The following is a 26,990-nucleotide window of genomic DNA, read 5'->3' on the forward strand; positions in this document are numbered from 1 at the left end:
GGCATCTTTCTCTGTCACTCTAATTACACCTTCATTGGGATAAAAGAGAAAGATCCCCGCAATTTGCGAATTTCGGTTTTCGCGGTACGCCCCCAGCATTACGGCTGCAGTAGTAAGCCGGCGCGACATTGCTGCAGCAAATGTCAAAAGTCCGGGTAGCAACATCAATTTGACATTTGCGACAATAGGTTATTATTATTTGAATACATATGACAAAAATATTCGTCGGATTCGTTAAAGTTTCGGTCATAGATAGATAGATAGATAATATTTATTTCTGATTGAAAATTTACATGTTACTTCCTTAAAAATAGCAGAAATTCACAAAAAGATCGTCAAGTGTATACAAACAAAATTTAAAGAATAATAAAATAGCAATAAAAGAATAATAAATAGTTATTAGCTTATGTAGTTGGTAAAATTCAACATACATAATAATAGGTACATAGCAACTATAATTAATAAAATATCCTATACCTAGTATACCTGCTAACTATTTAATCCGATCAAATAAGCTCTAAAATCAAATTACATTAACTCGTAAATAATTACCGCGGTATTCGGAAAACAAGATCCGTTCTAGATTAGAGAACGATACGATATGTACTAGATATGTTGTAGTTTAGATTTCAACTAGTTCTTTTTTGCAGCTCAATTCGGGCAACAAATGTCACTTTTACGTTAAAATATCGTGAAAATCGTCCAGAATCGCGGAAATGTCAAATTTGACAGGCTAGATCTTAAACATATCATTGTCGTATCTTGGAAATGTCTAATAGACATTAATACCTAGATGTATAGTTCAAAATCCGAATCGGGCCCTTAGGCATTTGCGTGGAAACTATTTAGAACAAAAGCGTAGAACACAAAGGAGTTTTCATAATGGCGCGTTATTTTATAATACTGTCTCGAGTGTTCTGTTGGCCGCACTTGTTGAATTACCGCTATGTGTGATTTGTGTTTGTGTGGGATTCAGTGAGTATTTCATTCATTTTTAATTGGAAATTTAGATTAAATATAACCTAAATCCCATGACCAGAGACCAATAACTTCATCGCGCTGCACCGACAAGAGTCCAGCTCTTAAATGATAACCTAGGTAAGTACCTATACAGGTACCTTTGAAAAAAACATACAGGTTGCGAGAAAAAGGTCATTTTTGACAAACTTTTTTTTGATGCCAATCGATCCCATTCCTATTAAGGATCAAAATATAAGCTTGTATGGAACCAAAAAAAAATTTCCGGCTAGAAAAGTCACAAATCGAGGAAAACTTTTCCCATACAATTTGTATGAAAATGAAAACTTTTATTTTTCACATGCTATTTTTGTATGCCAATCGATTCCATTCCTATCCAGTATCAATAGTTTCCTTGGGGTCAACTTACGGTAATGTATTAAAAAAACAACAAATAAATAAAAACTTTTTCTATACATTTACTAAGGAGAAAACGTGAAATTTAATTCACATTTTTCTATCTGCCTGTTACATTTAGGGATCATAATATTCATAATACTGTATGAAGACATTGCTGTAAGACTGATGGGCGAGATAGAAAATTGTGAATAAAATTTCACGTTTTCTCCATAGTAAATATATGGAAAAAGTTTATATTAATTTGTGGCTTTTTAGTACATTATCGAAAGTTGACCCCTAGGAAACTATTGAAACGTCTCTCTTCTAGTACGCCACTTGTCCCGGTCCTGAGCTAATCTCATCCAGAAGTAACCCGCACTCTTCCGGATGTCGTCCACCCAACGAGCCAACGGACGCCAGGCGCTTCTGTCATCCGAAAACGGCCACCATTCTGTTAACATTTTAGTCCACCGGCCATCACTCTGCCTAGCAACATGTCCTGCCCAACTCCATTTTAGTTTGGTAATGACGCAACCCACGTCTTGCACCTTGGTGCGGCGATGGATTCCTCATGTTATAAAACTAAAAGTGACACACATTGCGGTTATGTTATGAGGCACCCTGATAAAAAAATATAAAAAATAACTCATAGTAAAACGAGCAACATTTTTCTGGACAGTTACAGAAACAAAAAGTATTGAATAATGTATGTACGTCGCCATCATATAATTGTATATACAGGGGCAGCCCAAGTGCTCAGAAATATCTGAACATGGACTTTAACGACTTGACAATAGAGGATTTTTTGGGATAATTGTGAACGCGTTGGATACTCCGATATAAGGTATATCTCTGATGGCGACTGTATATAGTACATAAAAGCCGTAAGAACCATTGAGTCGGACTCGCGCACGGAGGGTTCCGCACAATCAACAAAAAATAGAGCAAAACAAGCAAAAAAACGGTCACCCATCCAAGTACTGACCCCGCCCGATGTTGCTTAACTTCGGTCAAAAATCACGATTGTTGTATGGGAGCCCCACTTAAATCTTTATTTTATTCTGTTTTTAGTATTTGTTGTTATAGCGGCAACAGAAATACATCATCTGTGAAAATTTCAACTGTCTAGCTATCACGGTTCGTGAGATACAGCCTGGTGACAGACGGACGGACGGACGGACGGACAGCGGAGTCTTAGTAATAGGGTCCCGTTTTTACCCTTTGGGTACGGAACGCTAAAAACAGTTTGAAACTGGTTTTTTTATATATATTATAAATGGGCTTACTCACGGCCACAGACTAGCCGAGGCGAAGACGTGGCCTACGATGGAGCGAGCCTGCCCAAGGCGACTGTTCACCCTTGAATTTATTGCCTAAGGATACGATAAACAATTGAATAAGTTTCCAACGTGTCACGGTTGTTATAGTGTACGTGGTGTAAGCGTAACACATTATGAACTAAGAGCCAGTCTGGAAAATGGTACGTAGGTACATGATGATAAAAGATGATAAATATCTTTATTATTAGATCCGGAGGCGTATTCTGATTGTAATAGCAGGTTATGAATTTTAATGTGAATTTATTAGGCGCACTTGTATCATTCCACTAACTTGGGGTTAATCGGTTACACCTGGAGTTATCATATGGTTACCAGGACAATTTGACACTGGGTTAGAGGGATGGTGCAAGTGGGCCTTATAAATGTAATCTGTCTTCAGTCTGTCTGTCTGCCGTCAGATCAAATTTGTAGACTGTTATTACAATCAGAATACGTTTCCCGGGCGTCAAGCAGCTGTTCTTGTTGTTGCAGGTGGATGTTGTTATATTTAGGCCGGAAAATGGGATAGCAAAGTACGAGAAAAATCCCGATTTGTTTCCCAAATCTTCATCTGGCTATACTGGCTGGTATCAAACAACTGTCAAGTTTCGTTGTTTATTATCATAATTATGTAGCTCGAACACAGCTCAAAAGACTTCGAACCTCGCAGGAACCATCGACCGATTCGCGCTTCGATCTTTGCGGCAGGAAGTGCCGTGTTGCGATTGAAATTTACAGCAACAGGAAAATATAAATAAATAAATAAATAAATATTAGGGGACGTAAGTAAATACTAAACTATCGCTACAACAATCATATGTCAAGATGCCGTGGCCCACGATGATATCATGTATCATTTTTCGGAGCTAGCTCTTCTTCTATAAGGCGCGTGACATTCTCAAGTTCGCGTAAGCATTAGTAATTTACTAGGTACGAAACTCCTGAATAAAATATTTTACGTTACATTAGTGGGCTGAAGAAAACGAATTACGACCGCGGGGATAAAGGTTAGGACACGACGTCTTAGCTGAAGTTACAAGGGATTTTCTTAAACAAAAAATAGTTATAGAACCTCCATGATATTAATGAATTAATGATATTTACATATCAACACTGCTGTACAATAATGACGCCATTATAACAATTCAGCTACTACAAAACATATTATCAATCAACATTTATTTTATCGCAGTAATGCATTGAATGATGTTGTTGCCTCATTCTTTGACATTTTCAGCTACTATTATAAGCATGTAATTAGTCGTAAGTTTTCTAACACAATGTATTATTGTTACACATAAATAAATGAATGAATGAATGAATTATGAAGTCTGCAATAGTAATGCAAGTGTAGTCTAAACCCGAAGGGCACTTTAGGGGTTCATACAGGGTGAAATTTAAACCTTTTGGGCGCCAATTACCGATATATCCGCACCGTAGGTTCAACGCCAAAGACCGATTAATCGGCCACAGACCACACAGAGCAACATAGACCTACGTGCATATGCAAAAGTTCAATTTCAGTTTTGACACTTCGGTGACGTGGCGTCAGCGTGACAGCTTTTGTGTTTGACACGGCGTCGAAAAGGTTAACCAACAGCCATACTCTGCGTAGTGCCTTTATAGGTTTATACTCAATGACTTTTATTATGAGGCCAATACCAAAATCTCGAAAAAAAAATTACTGTCCCATAGAAATCAGCGGCATCATATAAGCCGGAATGTAAATATGAAACATCCTAATTTTTTTCGCGATTTCGGCATTGATCCCATAATAAAAGTTGTTCAGTATGAGTACAATGACCTAGTCTCACTACGCAGAGTATGGCTGGCGGTTAAAATTTCACTCTGTATTATGGATTATGATTTATGAGAAGAGATACCTATTTCTACAAGCCTGCTAAAATATTCTAACCCGATTGATCCAGCACTAAAACGGTTGACAATAAATCGTTGTTCAAAGCAATACTTGACCGTTATTTAATAGTTCCGGAAAATCTGGGACCGATATTTATATGTATATTTTATGGAACACAAAGCTTTGGGATAATAACGAGACCTTTTGTGGAGTTTGACACATTTTTCCTTTTAGCATTCAGCTTCAAAGTGACTGTGGAAGTTACAACTGAATAAGGAAAGTTAATGTTACTTTGGACAATTAAAAATTGAATTATTTATAGAGAATTTCAGAAAAGAGTGTAGTTTCCAATTTTTTTTGTAAAACTAGCATCTCTTGAATCCAAGAGTTTAGTTGATTTAGAGTCAGAATCAGGATGACTACTTATCCATATACTGAACCCTAAAAAGGAAGGTTTTTGTACAAATTTTGGGTGTTTGTCACTTTTTTGCGTCAGGGGTTTCGGAGAATCGGAGTTTTACAACATTGGTAGTATAAATTACTAATTTCAAGATCTCCAAATATTTAAGTTGCGTTATCTATCGATATCAAAATATCAGAACTGTTTTATACGGTTTGAACTCTTTTTAGATTACCAGTAGGTAACAACTTTGATATATGACCAGCAGCACCGTACCGGAAACGTTAACATTGCCATTTTATTTTTCTCTTTTTGTTTAAAAAATCCTAATATGTCCCATGATGGATACATGCCATTAATTGTCGTGACGTCACAATGACATGATGAATCACCGATACGCGGCTTTGGGGACGGATTTCCGGAAAATTGTTAAGAACCGGAAACAGGATTTGTGCGTTTAAAATGACAGATTTGATGTATGTTTTCGCGATTAGATTAAAGATTCTGATTACGACAGATTATTTAGATTCGTGTTAGTGCAGAAATTGGGCCGTCGCTGTACTGAAAAGTTGCACTATTAGTTCGGTCAACCAGACCGCGGACTACTGCTAATAGAGGCATATCAATACCTCCTAAGTGAAGTATAGTTATTTATAGTGAAACATGTGATAATTTAATAGGTAATTATTTAAATTTAAATACCAATATTTACCGTTTAGTGACATTTTATGCCGAAATTCGTATTACTTTTGGAAATAAATAACGCGACGGACACTTGATACGGATGGATTCAAAAGGACATCTTTTTAGTAAGTACTTACATATTTAACAAAGTTTCTACAATATTAAGTTGTCAACATTACACTTTACTTTACTTTACTTTGATTATGGGTGATACATAATATATTATAATAATGTATCACCCATAATCAAAGTTGAAATATATTTCCACGTGACGTTACGGGTTTTAAACTTAGTTCCACGTCTCACTAAGAAGTCATAAACACTCAGAATGGCCGCTTTATCACCGCTGCAGATGCGACCTTGCCAGGTCCAGAGACAAGTCCTTAGTAAAGATTGTTAATCTTCATGCAATGTTACTTTTTATAATTGTTGTAGAAGTCGCCAGTATTTCGCTGACATTTTCGAATGGCACCTTCACCTTTGTATATTTCTACTTTGTGAGTTCGGTTACCGTAAAGTCGTTTTACTTTATCCCAACCGAGAGCTAACTCACTGCTTTGGTAGCGTTATCCGCTACGTATAATGTTACCCGCATTATAAAATCACTTGTAAAAGGTTTAATAAAAATAGGAAAACAACTTTTATCCTTTTAAGCGCCTTAAACTGATATATAAGACATACAAAACCGGGCTTATTTCGCCGCAGTCTGATAAATAAGACAAAACTTCGTGTAACTTCGTACCGCCGGCGACGCGAGCATGTTCGATGAAAAATTCTATGGCCGTTAAAATATTAAGAATGTGCCATTATTCCAATGCAATTATAAAACCTGCACCAAATTAATGCAAACGGCCAATGTTGTCCTCTAGGGCCAATCGTAACCCAACTTTACGGTACGAATAAAATACTTCTTACTCGTACTCTTAATTACTATTGCTTTCCACTCTCAATTATCTTATTGTCTTTGTCACCCAGAAACCCGCGGTAACCTCTTACCCTCATGTTTCGCGGCAGAAATCGTAACGTCGCTCCGGAATTTGGCTACAAGATATACCGTTGTATAATGCATGGCTTTTTAAATTTATGGCCAGTGTGGACCTGAACCTTCATATGCGAAGTTGCCGCCGTATTCGGAAAATGCCACGCAGTTTATTTGCTTTAAATTTCTTCTACTTTATTTAGAAAAACATGCTAGGTTAAACTAGTAGGTCATGTGGGGTAAAAGAAACATACATATGGCAACCCTTCCATCCCACAACCACAATTTCTTGCCATCGTATATTCTTGGAAACGTTGGTCATGATATTTATAGCATAACACATTCGTGCGTTTCCATGAAAATACGATGGTAAAGGATTATGCACTACATCTGTACTTTATTTTGCCCAGGGCACGAGAGACAGTATGAGGATTACCTACAAGTCTTAATGTTCGTCATGCCACTGTCTCCTACCCCACATAACCCCATCACTACACCTTATTAAAACAAAACCCACCGCCGCGTCTGTCTATTTGTGTGTTTGTATGTTCGCGATAAACTCAAAAACTACTGAACCGATTTTCAAGCGTTTTTCACCTATCGATAGAGTGATTCTTGGGGAAGGTTTAGGTGTATAATTTGTTATGGTTTTGAGTAACCCGTGCAAAGCCGGGGCGGATCACTATTACTTTTCTAAGTCCAGAATACGCTCCAATATTAATATTGCATGACGTTTCGCGTCTCGCATCGAGCGGTTACGGCCAACTTGGCACGTTTTCGATTCTATTTAAAGTCGATGAATTAGTAATGAATGCCTTTAGCGGTGTTCGCTATCTTTTCCCTTCAATAATGTAAGGTTGGATTCAAAAGTGTTTACCCGCGTAATAGTGTTCAGGGTTTCTTTTAGGCATGTTCAGCATTTTAAAACTAAGGTCGGGATTAAAATAGAACGGCTTTCAATACATTAAGAGGGAAGTATAGCTACTGACAAAAGGTATTTTTTTCATACAATTTCCATTTCGGGAGAAAACGTTTCCCACGAACTAAATCTTAACATATCACTTTGATTTTTATGTAGATCACTTCAGCAGTAGGTTATATCATCAGCTTCAGAATACTATATTTTTTTAAAAAAAGGAAAACCTATAAACCTAGTTTTTCATTGTGTCAATAACACACTAAAAAGCATGGAGAATGGAAAATATTTAGTAGTATTAATTAAAAACGTTTTCTCTTTTTGTATGGACGATCACGTGCTATACTTCCCTCTTAAAATGATTTGAAAGCAGATTGAATTAATTTTAAATTAGATGATAGTAATTGTCACTATGATGACGTAAATAAATGTATTTTCTTTCTTTCTTTCTTTCTTTCTAATTATAATTTAGAAGGCACCATTTAGAAAGTACTAGTAAAAGCTTCCAGGCATAAAATCTACTAGTATTTCTATGGAAAAATATGTATAAAAAAACTGCTATAAACGTAGACGTAGATTGGTTGCTAAAAAGAGCCTTTAAGGTTTAGTCTTAAAATAGTACCTAAGTATTAAGATTTACTCGCGATCTTTTCTTTCACTTAGTATAGAAACGAGATTCCGTTTTACTGATAAACTTACTTCGTATTCTAGGCTTCAAACTTACATAAGTACTTCTAACTGTAACCACTTCTCTGAATGTAATCAAAAGAAAATATACAGGGTGGCCAAAAAGTCGTGGATCAAACGAAACAGGGAGATAAAGGAGGTAATTTCCAACAAAAAATATATCTACAGCATGGCCATAACTTCATTGCACGAAAAGTTATGATTTTTTTTTAATGAAACTACCGAGTTCTTTTACAATTTACACAATAAAAAAATAAATTGATTAAAAGAAATAAAACAAAAGATGTTGTATTGTGACTAGATAATGTATCAATACTACAAAAATTTTATTCGTTGAAGAAAAAACAAAAATTCATAACTTTTCGTGCAATGAAGTTATGGCCATGCTGTAGAAAGATTTTGTGTTGGAAATTACCTCCTTTATCTCCCTGTTTCGTTTGATCCACGACTTTTTGGCCACCCTGTATAATCATTACTATTAAGTACTGACCTATTTTTCTTTTGATTAAACAACTTTTCAGAAGCTTACGAATCTGCAAATTCATGACGCTGATTGGATACGACAAAATTAAAGCGTACTTAATTGATGATTTTCAGAAACGGCAAATAGAACCGATACTTTACAAAATTGCTTTATTTGCATAGTTTAATTAAAAATACTTCGTTTGCGTACAGTTTCCATACATTAACCCAAGCTCTTTGTAAACTCAATTATCTACGAGAGTTTTTGCATAGGTACCCTGGGATTATTTGCTTTTATTTCGGACTTAAAATTATCGCATTTTATTTTAAATCGTACCCGTAACGTACCCGTTTCATTTGCACCAATAAGTAGACCTGGGGCCCGTTTCTCAAAAGCTTGTAACTTGTAATACAAGTGGAAGTCCCTTTCTAACAAAAGCTGTCAAAAAGGGATATCCGCACGTACCTATTATAAGTTACAAGTTTTTGAGAAACGGGCGCCAGGTACATAAGTATAAGTTACGAGTGAGATGCACTGCCAAAGATCAATTTGAAAAGTTGCAATAGGCTTTTTTGAATGTTTATAAAATTGTTTTTGCGCTCAATGCAATAGGCGTTAATAACTTGAATTTTGAACTATTTAAACAAGATTTTAACATAGTTTAATAAAAAATATTCAATGAACACTTTGCCGCAACTGTATTAAAAATGTTTCCCAATTTTTGTGAATACTAAATCCACACAAACATGAAATCGAATTGGAAAACCATAATCAAACGAGTGACTAATCTGGGTATGTGCATACGTACGGATATGAGTCGTACTTGTATTCATCCAGTGGGCACAAAAGGTGTACCGTGAATAGCGCGCATTACTAACGCTGGTATGAAATGCAGTTTAAACACAAACGAGTTGTATGCAGAAGTTAGTTATTAAATTTTGATAAAAAATACGACTTCACGAAATACATAGTTTGAAACCATGGTCTTCATCGACTTCATCAACAGAAACACGCGATTCTAGAGAAATTGAGGAAACTTTTCAAAATTACAGGTATAGTAAATTTTCTCTAAAAAAGAAAGAAGCAGTATGGGACTAAGGCTCAAAGATAAGGTGCGAAATGTTGACATCCGCGAAAAAACCAAAGTTACCGACGCCTTAAATTTCGCGCTTAAGTCCAAATGGAAATGGGCAGGCCACGTCGCTAGGTACGAGGACAACCGATGGACTCAGAGAGCAGTAGACTGGCCTGGGCCGACAGGAAAAAGATCGAGAGGCCACCCGCACGCTAGATGGGCAGACGAAATAACGGCAATAGCAGGCCGAGGTTGGCTTCTCAAAGCCAAAGACAAAAGCAAGTGGCATACCTTGGAGGAGGCTTTTACCCAAAGGGGGTCCATTCAAAAATTAATCTAGATTTAAATTTTAATCAATTATAACTATTTTGGTAAATTAATTAATATAATTATGTTAAATTAACTACTTATTGAATGTTACGTAATTATTTATCTATATCATATTGCAATGTATTTATTTTTCGCATGGACAAATAGAAAAGCTTTATTATTATTATTATAAATTTTCTCTAAAAGCTACATGATCAGCTTTTCCATGGGCGTCGGTAATCGCTTACTATTAAGCGATTAGTCCGCTTGTGTACCTCCTATATCATAAAAAGGTAGGCAATTACCTACGCGGAATTCTAATTACAATATGTTTAGGGTTTCGTACCAAAAATGTACAAAATGCAAAACCCTTATGTTTGTACTGTTTACAATAATTTTTGTACTGTTTATTCACGCTAACCTAAATACTTCCTCTTCTGTACTGGCATGTACATATTTGTCGCGGGTTATTGCCTTGTTTTCGCACTAGTGCCATAAATAGCCACGTTAAACAGCCTAAACAATAACATTCGCTGTTTATGTCCATACAAATTATGCAAGCGCGCAGTGGGCTGCGGGGCGACTATTATATACCTATACGAGTGGTAACAATGAAACCGGGACCGATAGAGAGTTTAAAAAAGTGTACGATAATAGTACATTACATACCTACCATAAGACTGCCTCGATACTCTTAAACACCTCCTTCAATGTTAATGAGAGATGGACCCAAGAATGGAACGAGAACTTGCCCACCAACCTACGGACAAACATCAACCCTATAGAAAAACCTGCAGGTTTCTCACTACCCAGACGAAGTTGGTGCCAGTTAAATCGTCTACGAGCGAGTTCGGGTAGGAGTCGAGAGTTTCTGCACAGATGTGGCTGGAGAGAGTCGCCAGCATGCGAGTGCGGAGCTGCGGTGCAGAGTATGGACCATATTATCCGCGAATGCCCACTCACCAAATACCAGGGCAACCCGGTGGACTTGTTCAACCTAGACAACAATGTCACCCAATGGATCCAGCAATTGGGCGTATTGCTATAATATATATATTTATTTATATATATATATATATATATATATACCTGTTAGCTATATCATAAAACGAACGATTGTATTTTTTTTGCCATACGAATAAATAAAAATAAGGAGGTGAATTCGTAAATGCTCCAGATCGCAGGTGTTTGTGGCCCGAACCGAAGATGAGGGTCATAAATATGCGATCTAGGGCTTTACGAATTACCGCCCGTGGTTTGTCTAAAGTTTTACGTCTTGCCTTGGCCAGGAAGTGAGATTTTCTCCTCGCGTAGCGGGGAGAAAATCCCACTTACGGGCCTAGGGTGACGTAAAAAGTATTTGAAGGAGGCAGATAATTTTGGTGCGTTGTTTCATTACGCTGATTGTCAGTGATTGTACTTCTACTACAAACAACCAAAAAATCTTAAAAATAAGTTGCGGAAGTACTGTTCGCTATAAATATTTCCTCAGGTCACTCATAATTGAAAAAAACATTGAAAAACTCCCTTAAGAAAAACCAACAATATTTTCACACTGTTATTCTTCATTACGTAATTAGATAACCAAGAAAAAAATCGCTTTAATAAACTCCGGTGATATTGGACCACATCTCATGCCGTTGGTTCTGAAAACTGGGACCCTATTGTCTATCTATTAAAGTTGAAAGTTTAATGGTTTGGTGGTATAAGACGCGTTTTATATAATGCGTTAAGCTTGTAAGGCCTAAAGCTTTTAGCCGCCAACTAGACTCTGTTCATTAATAACGGGAGATTGTTCAGACTTAGCGACCAAATCGCCTTTTAAGTACCTTTACCTCTGGTTAGACACAGTTAGAACGTATACATAGGTAACAATGCTTTAGGAATGGTCAAAGACTCGTTCAGAATAGTGTTAGTAGGGACTCGAGTCTTTTGAGTCTAAATAAAAACTCGACTCGTTTTACTAGGCTCAACGTAGTCGTATAGAAAAGTTTCATATGTTCTGTATGCGATGGGTGTACAATGTACATTAGCTTCGATTTAAAATACTGGGCTAGATACTAAATATAAATATGTAACTATATACAGAACGGCACTACTTTGAAAAAACTCGTATTTTGTTATGTCAATTAAAAGTAAAGTATGGTATCCATGTAAGGGATGCATACAGAGTTGCTGCCTTTCGACTTTGAGTAGCAGCTGAGATACGTGATTTTTTCAAAGTAGTGACGATATGTAACTATACATAATTGTACATTTTCAATGGGTTTTCCAGTTTTATAAGAATAGGAAGTTGGCCAGTTTTCATGTTTTTTTTACTTCCAATATTATTTACAGATGTAGTGCATAATTTGTTTTCCGTCGTATTTATTTTCCCGGAAACATTAAGTAATGCAGAAGAATAATAAACCAATTTAAAAAATGATTGATCTAAAGTTATGGTTTCCTTTCATTTTCAATTTCCCATCAACTGCTTTTATATTGCATATTATTTTTTATTGCTTTTATATTTTATATTGTACTTATAGTAAGTATATTTTAGGGTAAGGACGTAAATAAAACGTAAATATTGTTATACTTCCGGGTGTTATAAGGATGGAACAGACGCGGAGTAAATCCCTATGGGTCTCTTAAAACGTGATACCGGTTGGGCCAAGGGACCATCACTCTCAGGTAGAAAAAATACGTTCTTTATGTTTTTACAGTCCACGTTTTGGGTAAATATTGATTTCGACATAATTCTAGAGTCAAACCAAGCTATGGAAGTGGGTCAAAAGCTTCCTAGATTTGACCCACACTAACATACTAACAGGGCAAGTTAAATAAAAGCTTGTAAACTATAAGTATTCAAAAATCATACATAACGCGTGCTTAACGCCCTTCGAATCCAATATAACGACACCTTCTGGATGCTGTTTTCCCAGAGATAAGACCCGGCTAGATCGTTTTTTGGTCCCCGAAAACCCACATAATTATAGCAAATTTCATCGAAATCGTTGGAGCCGTTTCCGAGATCCCCGAAATATATATACCTATACATAAATAAATATACAAGAATTACTCGTTTAAAAGTATAAAATATAATTATAATACTGTTACAGCGTTAACGTGGGACATGTTATTGTCAAAATAAACAAGAACAATTTTTTTCACACAAGATAATTATAAGTAACATTAAAGCCCTAATATTATATATCCCAAGCGGAGTTCCATTACAAGATTGAATATATTTTTTTGTGGTCAATACCTAATAACCACTCATTTGCATCTGGTAGCCTAGTAAGTCACCTGACGTCACTCTTACTTATAGTATGTATATATATAGCAAAATATTGTCTCGCATTATAGTATCGATCGCTATGTTTGTCAAATCTTGGTGCGATAATCGTTTAGATTAATTAAATCTAACTACCTTTAATCATTGGGTTATCTTCGGAGTAATTTTGAAAATCACTAATATCCACTAAATCAGAAGCAATTAATACTTTTGCAATACTTACGCTACTTACACTTACCATGGCATGTTGAGTACTGTCGCTATAGCAGAAAATAATTCTAGATTAGTACTTAGTTAATTGTTTTTTTCCTAATTATCTCGTTTTAGAAATTAACATAATACGTAGGTAATAGAAAAAACACATAGCATCTTAAGAAAATAATAACGAAATTAAAGTAGGTCAATGATTTTCCGAGTTTTTTCAAAACAGATGGTCAGAACCTTGTAAAGACTAGTGGTTGTGCTGGTAGGTTTCAGACGTGAGTATCGGAGGCCCAGTTCATCTGCTACAGCTTCTATGGCAGCTAGGGCTTTGTCGAGTTGTTCGCGAGTGTGGGCAGCCGATATACAGAACCTGCAATCAAAATACACACAAATTACAAATAATAATAAATGGTTTAATAGGATTTGCTTTTCTTAACATATTTTGAAAATTCTTACGTTCTCAAAATTAGACTTAAACCAACATGTTGCATATATATATTATTACTCGTTTTTCAAAGCTCTACATTTTGATACCCTACTCGATAGGTTTGCAAGATATTTTTTTCTTAAGGTTGCGTAATATGGCATATTAAGACGAAACAGGAGCTGAGATTTAAATATTTTAGGTAAATATACCCGTCTCGCTAACGGAAGCGGCTCCTAAAACTAGTGCGATAAGGACAAGGCGAAAAATCCTGCGTAAAAATCTCAAAAATCGAGGTTTTGTACTCGACTGTTTCCTCCTCCAAAACTTAACCAATCGTAACCAAATTTGGAAATCTAAATGATTATGAAATTATCTGTGTCGGACCGTTTTGTTTTTTTGGCTAATTGATATCAGTTTTGAATACCACGCCTCTCATTGCGGCATAGTCAATTAGGCCATTTTGGCCATTTTTGGCTCTAGCGTCTTAAAAAACAAAAATATCAAAAAAAGCAAAACGGTCCGACACAGATATTGACAATATTAATCTGCGTTGTAAAAATCATTGCTCTAGCTTCAAAACCCACGGAGGAAACAGTCGAGTACGTTTGTATGGAGAAATTACCACTCCTGTTGCCTCTTAAGTCCGCCATATTGATTTTGTAATGACGTCACATAGCCTATGTCACCCGGGATGACGTAAGGATTCTAATGCTATATCATACATCTAAATCGGTTAAGGCATTCTGAAGTTATCGTGGAATAAAGAAACTCACATACAAACATGAACGCTGAAAACAAAACACTCTTTGTTTTTTTGGGCAGTCGTGTAAAAAGAAGTAAAACGAAGTGCAAAATAACCTTAGCGATCTCAGTGCCGTCGACTGGACAGTAAACGGCTTTGGATAGAGAAGCATAATAAAGATAAAGATATTTTATTGAGTAAACTACTTACAAAACTTACATTGTTACAAGCTTTTATTTACCTAGTTTCGCCTGTCCCGTTGTCTGTCTGTCGTGTCGGTCTGTAATCAAATCTTGCAAGTTAAATTTGATCCACTTCCCGGTTTCCGATTGAGATGAAATTTTGCATACACATGTAAGTCGGGTGACAATGCAATATTATGGTACCATCGAGCTGATCTGATGATGGAGACAGGAGGTGGCCATAGGAACTCTGTGATGAAACAACGCAACCTAACTGTGTTAGGGGTTTTTAGAATTGTCTCGATGAGTATTAGTTGTTGTCTGTGGTAAGAAAAGTACAGTCAGAGATTAAATTTTGTACCAAAAATGAAATTTTTGCCAAAACCTTATTTTATGGTAGCACTACCATACCTGGTACTAGGCAATAGCGGTCTTTGGTATCAAAAGCCAAGATCCATTCCGAGTCGTCGCGACACAGTAGTAAGTAAGTATGTATGTATGTATGTATAAACTATTTAGTGTACAAAACACAAATTTATGGCAGTTTGTTGTGGAAGATAAGCAGTTTACTATTGTTACTGAATTATCCTTACCCCATTCGTGACAGAGGCGTGGCCGAGAAGCAGCTGTGAGCTCCGTGTACGCCGATATCTTGGTTAATTTTGACAACACTGACCTCATCCTCGCTTGGTACAGTGGCGTGGCGGGGAAGCACACGCCGACGGACGCCACTTCGGCCGTCGTGAGCTGCTTCACGCACGCCACCATCTTGGAAAGCGAGTAGACCATCATAGGCACTACTGGGGACTGTGGGTGCCCGTATATCACCACCCCCATCGCACCGAGCCTGCAACAAGATCGATTCGGTTCTATAAAAATAAATTACACTAATTATATAGCGACAAACAGTTTGGTAAATAGCCATAGCCAACCACGCATTAATATCTCATGCAACATTTCATATATTTTCTTCCAATCAAACGTACTTAAATACGTGCCCTTTGACGTATTATGTGACCACATTTGAGGTAACCTATTCCATAAAAAATGCGTGATCATACCTACCTATCGCTGTGGCGTAACCCAAAGTGGATTTGGCCTTTGCCACCAAAGACTTCACTGTGCAACACCGTTTCTATCCAGTCGACCGTAATAAATATACTTATCTTTTAGCACCTCGTCTTCCCAGCGGTAGGTACCTAGGCCGGCTTTTCGTTTGATTGAATCTGCACATTTTTATTTTCTCGCTCTCTAAGTATAACACACTGACCGTTCACGGAAGTAGCGCGTGTTGTCCCTCAGCGCGGCCGCTCGCGCTTGGCCGGACGGCGCGCGCAAGTCGTGCAACGCGCTGATCACTTGCGCGGCAACAGGCGGCGGCATGCTCTGCGCGTATGTGTGCGCATGCCCGTGCGCACGCGCTCTGCTTACTAGCGCTTTGGAACCTGGCGAGACATATGACAAGTTCACTAGATTTCAATCGCTATAGTAGATTTGGGCAGTGTAGCAAGCCAAATCCTGAAATTATAGCTTTTATGTAAATAAATAAATAAATAAATATTATGGGACAATCTTACACAAATCGACCTAGTCCCACGGTAAGCTCATAAGGCTTGTGTTGTGGGTACTAGACGACGATATATATAATAATATAGATACATATAAGTACTTAAATACATAGAAAACATCCATAACTAAGGAACAAATATTTGTGATGAACACACAAATAAATGCCCTTACCGGGATTCGAACCCGGGACCTCCAGCTTCGTAGGCAGGGTCACTACCGACTAGGCTACGGAGGCCGATAAAATGTATCCAGACTAACCTAATAAAAAAATAGGAAATTCTTACGTGAACGACTGTAACAGATTACTACGTACCTGCAATATACCCGCCCATGCCGACAAAACTCTTAGTAAAAGTGCCCATCAGAACATCGACGTCTCTCGGATTCACGCCGTACATATCCGTGACCCCTCGGCCTCGCGGCCCCAGCCCGATACTGTGGGCCTCGTCGATATATATATGGAGGCCTAACTGCTTCTTCAACGCTATGGCAGCTGGTAGTAGTCCAACAGTACCCTCCATGCTGTATACGCCCTCTATCACCTGTCAATGAGCCGTAGCTGTATGTTTTATAAAAATATTTCGTTGGAGCAACAGCAGTCCTAAAAAGCGCACAACGCGCTACACATAATCAGGATAACGTTTTCAAAGCTATATAAAGTCTAAAAACTCACCACAACAATCTTCTCCCAGCGCCCCTCAGCGCGAGCCTGCCTCGCCAGCTGCTCAAGATGCCTCATATCGTTATGTCTGAACACACGGACGGCAACACGTCCTAGACGCAAGCCCAGTCGCAGGCTGGCGTGATTCTTCGCGTCGCTCAGCACCAGCGCGCCGGGGCCCAGGAGCCCCGGCAATGTCAGCGAGTTAGCTGAGAATCCATTGCCTATCACCATTGCTGCCTGAAAATAATGCATCTGTTTGATGAACGAATTGATACGAGTTTTATTGCCTTTTCTGACATGGATCACTAATAACCACGTGTATCTCTATACCTACTCCATTATCCTAGTAGTTCATACTAAAATATCATACTTGTACATAAATAACTTTACAAAGATGTTTCCAATTACTTATGGCACTGCTTATGGCACCCTGGCGAGACGAAACCGAGATAATAAAACGTGAAAAGAGAACGCTGCTATCGCCTGCACAATGGAAAAGCACAGTTAGTTATAAAGCATCATTGGATAGTATTGTTAATGCTGACCTCAACACCAAGGAAGTCTGCGAGCTCGTTCTCAAGCTGGGCATGCAGCGGGCACGAGCCCAGCTCAGCACGTGGGGAGCTCAACGCGAGCCCGTAGCGCCGCGTGGCGGATTCAACCTCGGCGTGCCCCCCGCGGTAGCCCAAGTAGTTGTACGAGGCCAGGTTCACGCACTTCAGCTCGCGACCGGTAAATCTAAAGTAATAAAACTTTACTTGACACCAAACTTAGCTAAGTATTAACTCACATTTATAGACGGGTCTAACGCGAAATTTATAGACGGGTCTATTCAATTATCTTTATCAGTTAGCCGCGACCAAGCCGCGACCACGACCAGTGAAACCTGTGTCGAAACGTCGGTAAATAAAGGTAATTGAATAAATTTCGCGTTAGACTCGTCTATAAATGTGAGTTAATATGTGTTCAAAACGCGAAAGTTTTAAATATTATATTACCTAAGTATGTTGGTAAATCTCTAGCTCAAATACATTTAAATTTCAAATTTAGTCATTTGCATGAAAAATTCCGTAAAGGGCAGATCTCCTTTTTAAAGCACTAAGAATGCACAGAAAAGGTTGGTGTTCAGTCAACAACACTGTTGACAGCCCGCCGCGGCGTCGCGTAATGTCACTCTTCGTGCGACGCGTTGGATGCGGAGAGATTAACTAGATACGTATTCTCACATGAGTTAAAGAGCAAAAGTATTGCTCTTTACAATCTATTTTAGTGATTCGTAGTTGAATTCAGTGAAGTACCTGAAAGTCCAGTTGTAGTCGTCACTAGTGCGCTCCTTGAGCGTGATGTCGGTGTGCGGCGCGGAGCACACGGGCCGGTTGTAGCAGATGCGGCCGCGACGGTACACGTAGTGAGAGAAGAATTCGTCGAATGGGCTGTACAGCGGCGCGTAGCCCTATAGAGAGAACATCACTACATACAATCGTTCGCAATGTTAACTGACAATTCTTAAGTTTTCTATTTAAATAAATAAATAAATAAATTAATTAAGATATATTAATACCCACTGATAGTCAATTAAGAGTGTTGTTGTTGGTAGAAAATTGTGCCTTGCAAAAATTAAAACACTCGTGCTTCTGACGCGGAATGTCCTTTGCCTGACCTGAAGACAACATCGGACATTGCCATCGCCAGTATGAATATGATGTGTTTATACAATGTTCCTACTCCATATCCTGCCCACATTGGCAAAAATCTGTGCGTAGGTAGTTGACTAATATATTAACGAGTATGATACGACAACCTCGTAGGGAGCGCAATCTGTGTTTTAAAAAATTTGCATGTCCAAACGTAACAACTGCAAATTAGGCACTTCATCTAAACTAGGCAGTGAAGCTAATTTGATAATTATATGAACCCTAATAGTGTTGAAATAATTAGAAAATTAAACACTGGCCACACAAATACCTATTTGTCTAGTTTTAGGTTTCAATATTGCCACCAAGAGATGGCGCCTCTTTCTATGCGTTCGTTGAGCGAACATGGCGAACAAGTATTCTTGTATGTGCATCGGTCTATGTGAAATAAATCGTTTCAAGTGATTTTACCTTGTTTCTCTGGAACCAAAGCCCATAATCCAACTGGTTATGGGCCCAGGAAACTCTGAAAATAGAAAAACCGAAGAAAACTACAAAGAAAAGTTCCAAAAAGTGTTACTCATTATCAGCGACATAACCTCAAAATGGATCCCATGAGGTCAACGAATTTGGAAAAGTTTGACGGAAATAACTTTAGACAATGGAGATTTCAAGTCAAATGTGCATTAAAGGCGAAGGGGATCGACATTTCAACTCCAAAACCAACTACAGACTCCAAGGAGTTGAAGGAGTGGTTAAAAAATGATGGCATGGCCATGTATATAATTACGTCTTCGATGGACTTCAAGCAAATTACACTCATAGAAAACTGCGAAACTGCTTCGGAAATTATGTCAAAACTTGAATCAATTTATGAACAAAAGAGTGAACTTTGCAAAATGTTAATCCACGAGAAGTTTTATCAGTATAAAATGTCACCGGGTGATAGTGTGGCACAACATATTTCGAAAGTGGAGACCTTAGCAAAACAATTGAAAGAAAGCGGCGAAACTGTTAGCGATATGGCAATAATTACCAAAATACTTGGGACACTGCCTCTTAAATATAGATCGCTGCGTCAAGCCTGGATGTCATTATCTTCTGATAAACAAACTCTTAATAACTTAACCGCTCGTCTATTAGATGAAGAAGCAAGCTTGGCATCTGTAGAAGAACAAGAGACAGCTCTTCTAGTAGCTGGGAAGTCATGGAAGAATCAACCTAAACAGAATCGAGATATACCGTCACAAAATCAGTCGCAAGCATCTGGGAGTGGTACAAACCAAAATAGAAACTCAAAACATCGTTTTGAATGTTATAATTGTGGAAAGCGGGGTCATTTTTCAAAAGAGTGTCGCTTTCCAAGAAAATCCAAGAATGGGAAATCGCAGAAGGAAGCTACAGACATGATGGCATTTAATATAGAAGATAGCTCTTTTCATGCTGAAGAAAACACTTGGATCTTAGACAGTGGGTCATCGGCTCACATTACTTATAGGAAAGACTACTTCTCTGAACTTTATGAGTGCGACCAGAAATCATTGACATTAGGAAACAAACAAACTGTCGAAGTGTGTGGTATCGGCAAAGTGTTAATAAAAAGACTTGTCAATGGACAGTGGGAGAATAGTGAACTGCAAGGTGTGCTGTATGTACCTAGTTTTCATAGAAACTTATTTTCTGAGGGTGTGATAATAAGAAAATCTTACACTATTATAAAGAAAAACTTGAGTGCGTTAATTTATAAAGACAATCAAGTAGTTATGAGCGCTAAAATCACAGAAAATAATTTATATGTGTTAAATATAAAAACAGTGGTTCCAGAGACTTGTAATTTAGTGCTAAAAGACCAAAATGACATTAAAAAGTGGCATGAACGCTTATGTCATATTAATCTAAAAGAAATTAAAACAATGTGTGCGAATAGTGTTGTTGAAGGTCTAAAAATAAAAGACAATGAAAAAACTGACTTTGTTTGTGAGGCATGTGCATATGGGAAACAATGCAAGTTTCCATTTCACAAATCTGTAAGAGGAGAACTACAGCCTGGTGACTTAGTATACAGCGATGTCTGTGGACCCATGAGCCACACTTCAGTCCAAGGAATGAGATACTTTGTGTTATTCAAAGATGCAGCTACAAGTTACAGGCATGTATATTTCATTAAAAATAAAAGTGATGTCATAGAAATGTTCAAGAAGTATAATAATATTGTGAAAAATAAATACATGCACAGTGTTAGATATTTGCATACTGATAATGGTGGAGAGTATGTAAATAAAGTTCTTCAAGATTATATGGACAAGGAGGGGATAATTCATGAGCGCACTGCCCCCTACACATCTCAACAGAACGGTCGGGCCGAACGCGAGCTACGTACAATTGTTCAAGCTGCTCGTTCAATGCTGTACGCAAGAGATGTGCCACTAAATCTATGGGCAGAAGCTGTAAACTGTGCAGTGTACATATTAAACAGAACATCCTCTAGCCAAACTCCAATGAAAACACCATTCGAGCTGTGGAATGGCACCAAACCTCAGCTAGGCCATGTGAAGGTATTTGGTAGTGTCGGCTATGTCCATATTCCCGATCAGTTAAGAACGAAGCTGGAAAAGAAGAGTGAGAAAATGATATTAGTTGGTTATGATAACACCAACTACAGAATGTATGACATAAATACAAAGACAGTAAAAATATCTAGAAATGTCATATTTGATGAGAATCAAGTACCAGAAATAAGAAAAAATATAGTGCAAATGTGTCTTGAGGATGATAGTGAAGAGAAGAACTGTGAAGAGATTGAAGAGGAAGTAAGTCTAGTGGATGATACACTGGTAGAAGCCTCTACATCAGGGTCAGACAGCATACTAAGTTGTAACAGTGATGATCAAACGTATGAGCAGTCTGAAGACATAGAACTCGTGCCACGTAGAGATATACTTCTAAGACCACGAAATAACAGAAACTTGGAAGCTAATTTCGTCGAGCTGTCATTGCCTCAAACATATGCTGAAGCCTTGCAGAGCCCGCAAAGAAAAGAATGGTCAGAAGCTATTAAAGAAGAACTGTCGGCACACAAAGAAAATAATACATGGAGTCCAGTTGAAAGGTCCGGTCAACGCACTCTAACTACAAAATGGGTTTTTGCTATAAAGAAAACTGAAAATGATCAAACACGTTATAAGGCTCGTTTGTGTGCTCGAGGATTTAACCAGATCAAAGATGTAGACTATCAGGAAATATTCTCTCCGACAACAAGGTATGACTCTATTAGAATACTTCTGTCTATTGCAGCAAAATATAAATTAGAAATTCAGCAATTTGATGTAAAAACTGCTTTCCTTAATGGGTACCTTGATGAAGATATTTTTATAGAAATTCCTGACGGTGTTCCATTAAATAAAAAATATGTATTAAAATTAAATAAATCTCTGTATGGTCTGAAGCAGGCCTCTCGTTGCTGGAACAAAAGGTTTACCCATTTCTTAACTAAATATGGATTTGTACAATCGCAGGCAGATAATTGTATATATATAGGGATTTTTAATGGGATTAAAGTGTTTCTAATCATTTATGTTGATGATGCCCTTGTAATTTCCTCCAACAAAAAGATTATACAAGAAATAATAAACTATTTAAAGCAAGCTTTCAAAATTAAAGAATTAAATTTGAAATACTTTGTTGGCATGGAAATTGAAAGAACTGATGACTGTATATGTATTCATCAAAAAGAGTATATTAGGCAAATAATTGATAAGTTTTGTATGAGCTCTGCAAATCCGGTTAGTACCCCTGCAGATGTTAATGTGATTATAACTAAAAATATAGATGAAAATACTGTGGATTTTCCATATAGGGAAGCTATAGGCTCCTTGTTGTTTTTGTGTTCAGTCTCGAGGCCTGACATTTCATACGCTGTGAATGTACTAAGCAGATATGTAAATAATCCAAATCAACAGCATGTAAACGCTGTTAAACGCATAATTAGATATCTGATCAACACTCAGGATTTGTGTATAAAGTATGGAGAAAGTGAAGATCTTGTTGGTTTTTCAGACTCTGATTATGCAAGTGACGTAGATACACGCAAGTCAACTACAGGATATATATTTAAAATGAATAATGGTCCAATAACGTGGTCTAGTCAGAAACAAAAAACCATTTCTCTCTCCACAACCGAGGCAGAATTTGTCGCAGCTTGTGAAGCCGCAAAGGAGATTCTGTGGCTGAAGCTTCTTGTGACAGAATTGGGTGAAAAAATTGACCATGTTGTGTTACATGTTGATAATCAATCAGCAATTAAGCTTATTAATAATCCTGTTTATCATAAGAGAACAAAACATATTGATGTAAAATATAACTTCATAAGGGAAAAAGTAGAGCTGGGCATAATTAAAATTAATTATATACCAAGTAAAAGTCAATTAGCAGATATTTTAACAAAAGCTTTGCCCACTCAAACTTTTACCTATCTAAGAGATAACATTTTGTCTAGTTAAGTTTTTTTTGGTCCTTTTAAAGTGTTGAACTAAACCAGACTGATGTTTATATTTTTGCTATACTGGTTTGGTTGAACAGTTCTTATTGTTATTTTAGAGTGTTAAATTTTAGTGGGAGTGTTGAAATAATTAGAAAATTAAACACTGGCCACACAAATACCTATTTGTCTAGTTTTAGGTTTCAATATTGCCACCAAGAGATGGCGCCTCTTTCTATGCGTTCGTTGAGCGAACATGGCGAACAAGTATTCTTGTATGTGCATCGGTCTATGTGAAATAAATCGTTTCAAGTGATTTTACCTTGTTTCTCTGGAACCAAAGCCCATAATCCAACTAATAGCTCTTAATAAAAACCTAACCAATTTTTAAAACATATACCTCTCTGTTCCTCTCTTTGGTGACCTTGTGCGGAAAAAGCAGTCGGTTGAGGCGACTGAGAATCAGAAACAGGTAGAAGCCAAAGTGCACGAGCACTAGAGTGAGCAGCGAGCAGCGTTCAAACGGAGATTCTGTGTCGAATGGGGTCCAGTCGAGGGGAGGTATAGGTGGTGCTAGTTGCTGCTGTGGAGAATTATTTAACAGACTTCAATAACATATCTAATACGTGTACCTAATAATAGCGTAAGGACCTAGTTCTCAAATTATTTAGCGCAGCGACAGACAAGCCGACAAATAGAGTCGCGTCATAAGAATCCAGTTTACCTTTTTGGTGTGGAACCCTAAAAAAAGAAACTACTTCACAGAAAACTTTATGATCTTTATTAGTATTTTACTTTGCCAAAAGATGTATTCCGAGAACAAAGGCACGAGTTACTTTTAAAAGGTATAATATTGGAATTTATAGCGAATAATTTCCCGTTCCAGTCGTAAACCTTAGCTATGTATTTATCTTTCCAGAGATTAATAAGAGCTACATTCTGGCACAACTGACTATCTAAAATATCTAGTATTAATTGGCAGGCCAAAAAGGAAATGGCGAAAAACTCGTTTTGTGGCGACTGACGGCAGCATGCACAATGCCGTGACGAGTGGTAGAAGACAGGGGAGGCCTTTGCCCAGCAGTGGGACATAATGAATATAGGATATTTCAAAAAAAAGTATTCATAACTTGATCCTTCAATTCCATAAATAATACGCAAGAGCGCTATAGTCCACAGGCCGCCCTATTGTGAGTTTGTTGTAAGCGGTGGTGGTTGAGTGGATCTCACGTCCGAATTTCAAAACAGATGTTCCGGTTCAAATCCCGACTCGTGCCAATGAGTTTTTCAAAGGAAAACATCGTAAGGAAATCTGCATAAAACCGGCAGAAGAATTCCAAGTTAAGGACAATTCAATATATTCTTTTTTCCCTTTGAAAAGAATTGATAAGCTGCAATACCTCTTCAAAAATTCCTTGATCTGGTACTGCCTCAATCTTCGGCGCCTCTTGTCCAAGCGATGGTGTTGAATCATCAACCTCCTCGACCGTGCATGTCATCTCTGGGTCAGAACGCGCCTTTTTCCTTGGACTTCTGTACGGCGATAACGCTATCGCCAACCTTTTCCTTCTAATTCTAGTGCGTTCCCGTCGACCTTCCGAAGAATCTTCAGTATCGAATGCAAGAACCTTAAATTTCAAACTGGGTATTGAGTGAAACTGCTGAGGAGTGAACACCTTGAATGACATGGCACTTTCTTCAGAGAATCACTCTAGGAATTTCCAGGGCTCTAATTAAATATTGACGAAAAGTGAAAGGAATCATGAAGAACGCTTCACAAAACAATGTTTGTAAGCCATGTTCGAATAAAAGGATATTTAATTGATTCGAGTTTTAGAAAAATATGTTTGTAATGTGAGCATAAATGTTATGAAGGGATAAAAATAAAGTTTAAAATATTATTTTTATTATTGATTACCTTATTTATCTTCTCTAGACAGCGCTAAAGTGACTTTCAACCAAAGAGTAGTATAATATATATATATATGAGACTTTCAACGATGATTTTCACCAATCATATTTGACATGGAGGATTTTTAAACTATATTAAAACACTCGCAACCTCTTTGCAAGGGAGGGGATTGAGGGGAAAGCAAAGAGTAGTATAATATATATATGAGGGGAAAGGTAATTGTAAATAAGTTATTATTATTTAGAGAAGGGACGAAGTCATGCGACACGTTCTCCATACAAACATATTTTCGCGTTTGGATATTAACTCGAGTACTTATAGAAAATATTTTTACGCAGTTTCATTTAGGTACCTATGTCATGCTTGAAATAGAAGAAAAACTTCTTAAACGCTTACCTCATGGCTGCCGTTATATATATTCGTAATCTTCAAATATTTATTTTTATAAATTATTTTTCCATTAGTTTTGTTTCCACATGTTAACTCGTTTGGTCGGACGAAACGTCCGTACGATGTGCCTGCCATATTTCTAACTCCCAGTGTCAAGTTTGGTCAAGTTGTTAAAATAAAATAACAATACGATTTTATTGTTTTTAGGGTTCCGTACCTGAAAAGGAAAAAATGGAACCCTTATAGAATCACTCGTGTGTCTGTCTGTCCATGTGTCACAGCCTATTTTCTTGGAAACTATTGGACCAATTAAGTTGAAATTTCGTACACATATGTAAATTAGTGACCCAAAGATGTAACGTAAAAGATGAATTTTAAATATGGGGGCCACTTTTGGGGGGTAAATGAGAAAGTTATAAAAATACATAAAGTATTTCAAACTATATCCTGTTATATGTACTTATATCAAACGAAAGAGCTCAATTTGAGAATTTCTAATATATTTTTTTATAATTTGAAAATACCGACATATTTAGAATTTATTTAAGAAAATAGCCAAACAATGACCACCCCCCCTTTATCTCCGAAACTACTGGGTCTAAACGTTAAAAAAAATACACAAAATAGTTTTTTTACCTATAGATGACAGGAAAACCTATAGAAAGGTGCAGTCAAGCGTGAGTCGGATTTAACGTCCTGAACCCTTGGAACGCGAGTCCGACTCGCACATGGCCGGTTTTAGCCATCCACGGACCAAAATTTGACATGAATAAGTTCTAAAGGTGTCCCAAGGATATCTTAAAAGGAGTTATCGCTCTAATATGAGTCATGTGTGCTCTAATATGAACAGGGAGATAAATAACTTGTCTTGTTCACATAAATCACATAGTAACAGGCCAATTCGAATATGCACGCGTGACATCAATATCATCACCATCTTCCTCGCGTTGTCCCGGCATTTTGTCACGGCTCATGGGAGCCTGGGGTCCGCTTGGCAACTAATCCCAGTAATTGGCGTGGGCACTAGTTTTTACGGAAGCGACTGCCATCTGACCTTCCAACCCAGAGGGTAAACTAGGCCCGTATTGGGATTAGTCCGGTTTCCTCACGATGTTTTAAATACTTCACCGAAAAGCGAACTGGTAAATATCAAATGATATTTCGTACATAAGTTCCGAAAAACTCATTGGTACGAGCCGGGGTAACGCGTGAAATCAATAGTTAGCTGCATATTATTTTTGCGTTCATATAATTTAATTCAATATTTAAAAAAAATCAATGTCAGCAAAGGATAAACAAAGGAAAAAAATACATTAAAATTAAATAATTAAAACAATTTCATTCGTTCCATTTCGTTCATTCGACCTCACTTGTGGGTACAAGTATAATATGTACTTACTATCAGGGTATATCGGAGGGGTCCCTTTGTTTCCCATAAAGTTTTAAGTCGTAATGTATTGTTTGTC

General features: G+C 37.4%; 1 protein-coding gene across 1 annotated transcript; it reads right to left on the minus strand.

Annotated features, from left to right (window-relative positions):
• Positions 1-13,713: 13,713 nt before the first annotated feature.
• LOC134650775 (serine palmitoyltransferase 3-like) lies at positions 13,714-24,910 on the minus strand. Its single transcript, XM_063505709.1, has 9 exons — positions 24,623-24,910; positions 23,623-23,805; positions 18,410-18,564; positions 17,657-17,849; positions 17,121-17,348; positions 16,761-16,989; positions 16,149-16,323; positions 15,555-15,725; positions 13,714-13,897 (listed from the first exon to the last, which is right to left on the minus strand). The coding sequence occupies exons 1-9, from the start codon at positions 24,908-24,910 to the stop codon at positions 13,714-13,716; spliced, it is 1,806 nt and encodes a 601-aa protein (XP_063361779.1).
• Between the last annotated feature and the right edge of the window lie 2,080 nt (positions 24,911-26,990).

Source organism: Cydia amplana, chromosome 9 (genome assembly GCF_948474715.1).
Source record: "Cydia amplana chromosome 9, ilCydAmpl1.1, whole genome shotgun sequence".
NCBI lineage: Eukaryota > Metazoa > Arthropoda > Insecta > Lepidoptera > Tortricidae > Cydia > Cydia amplana.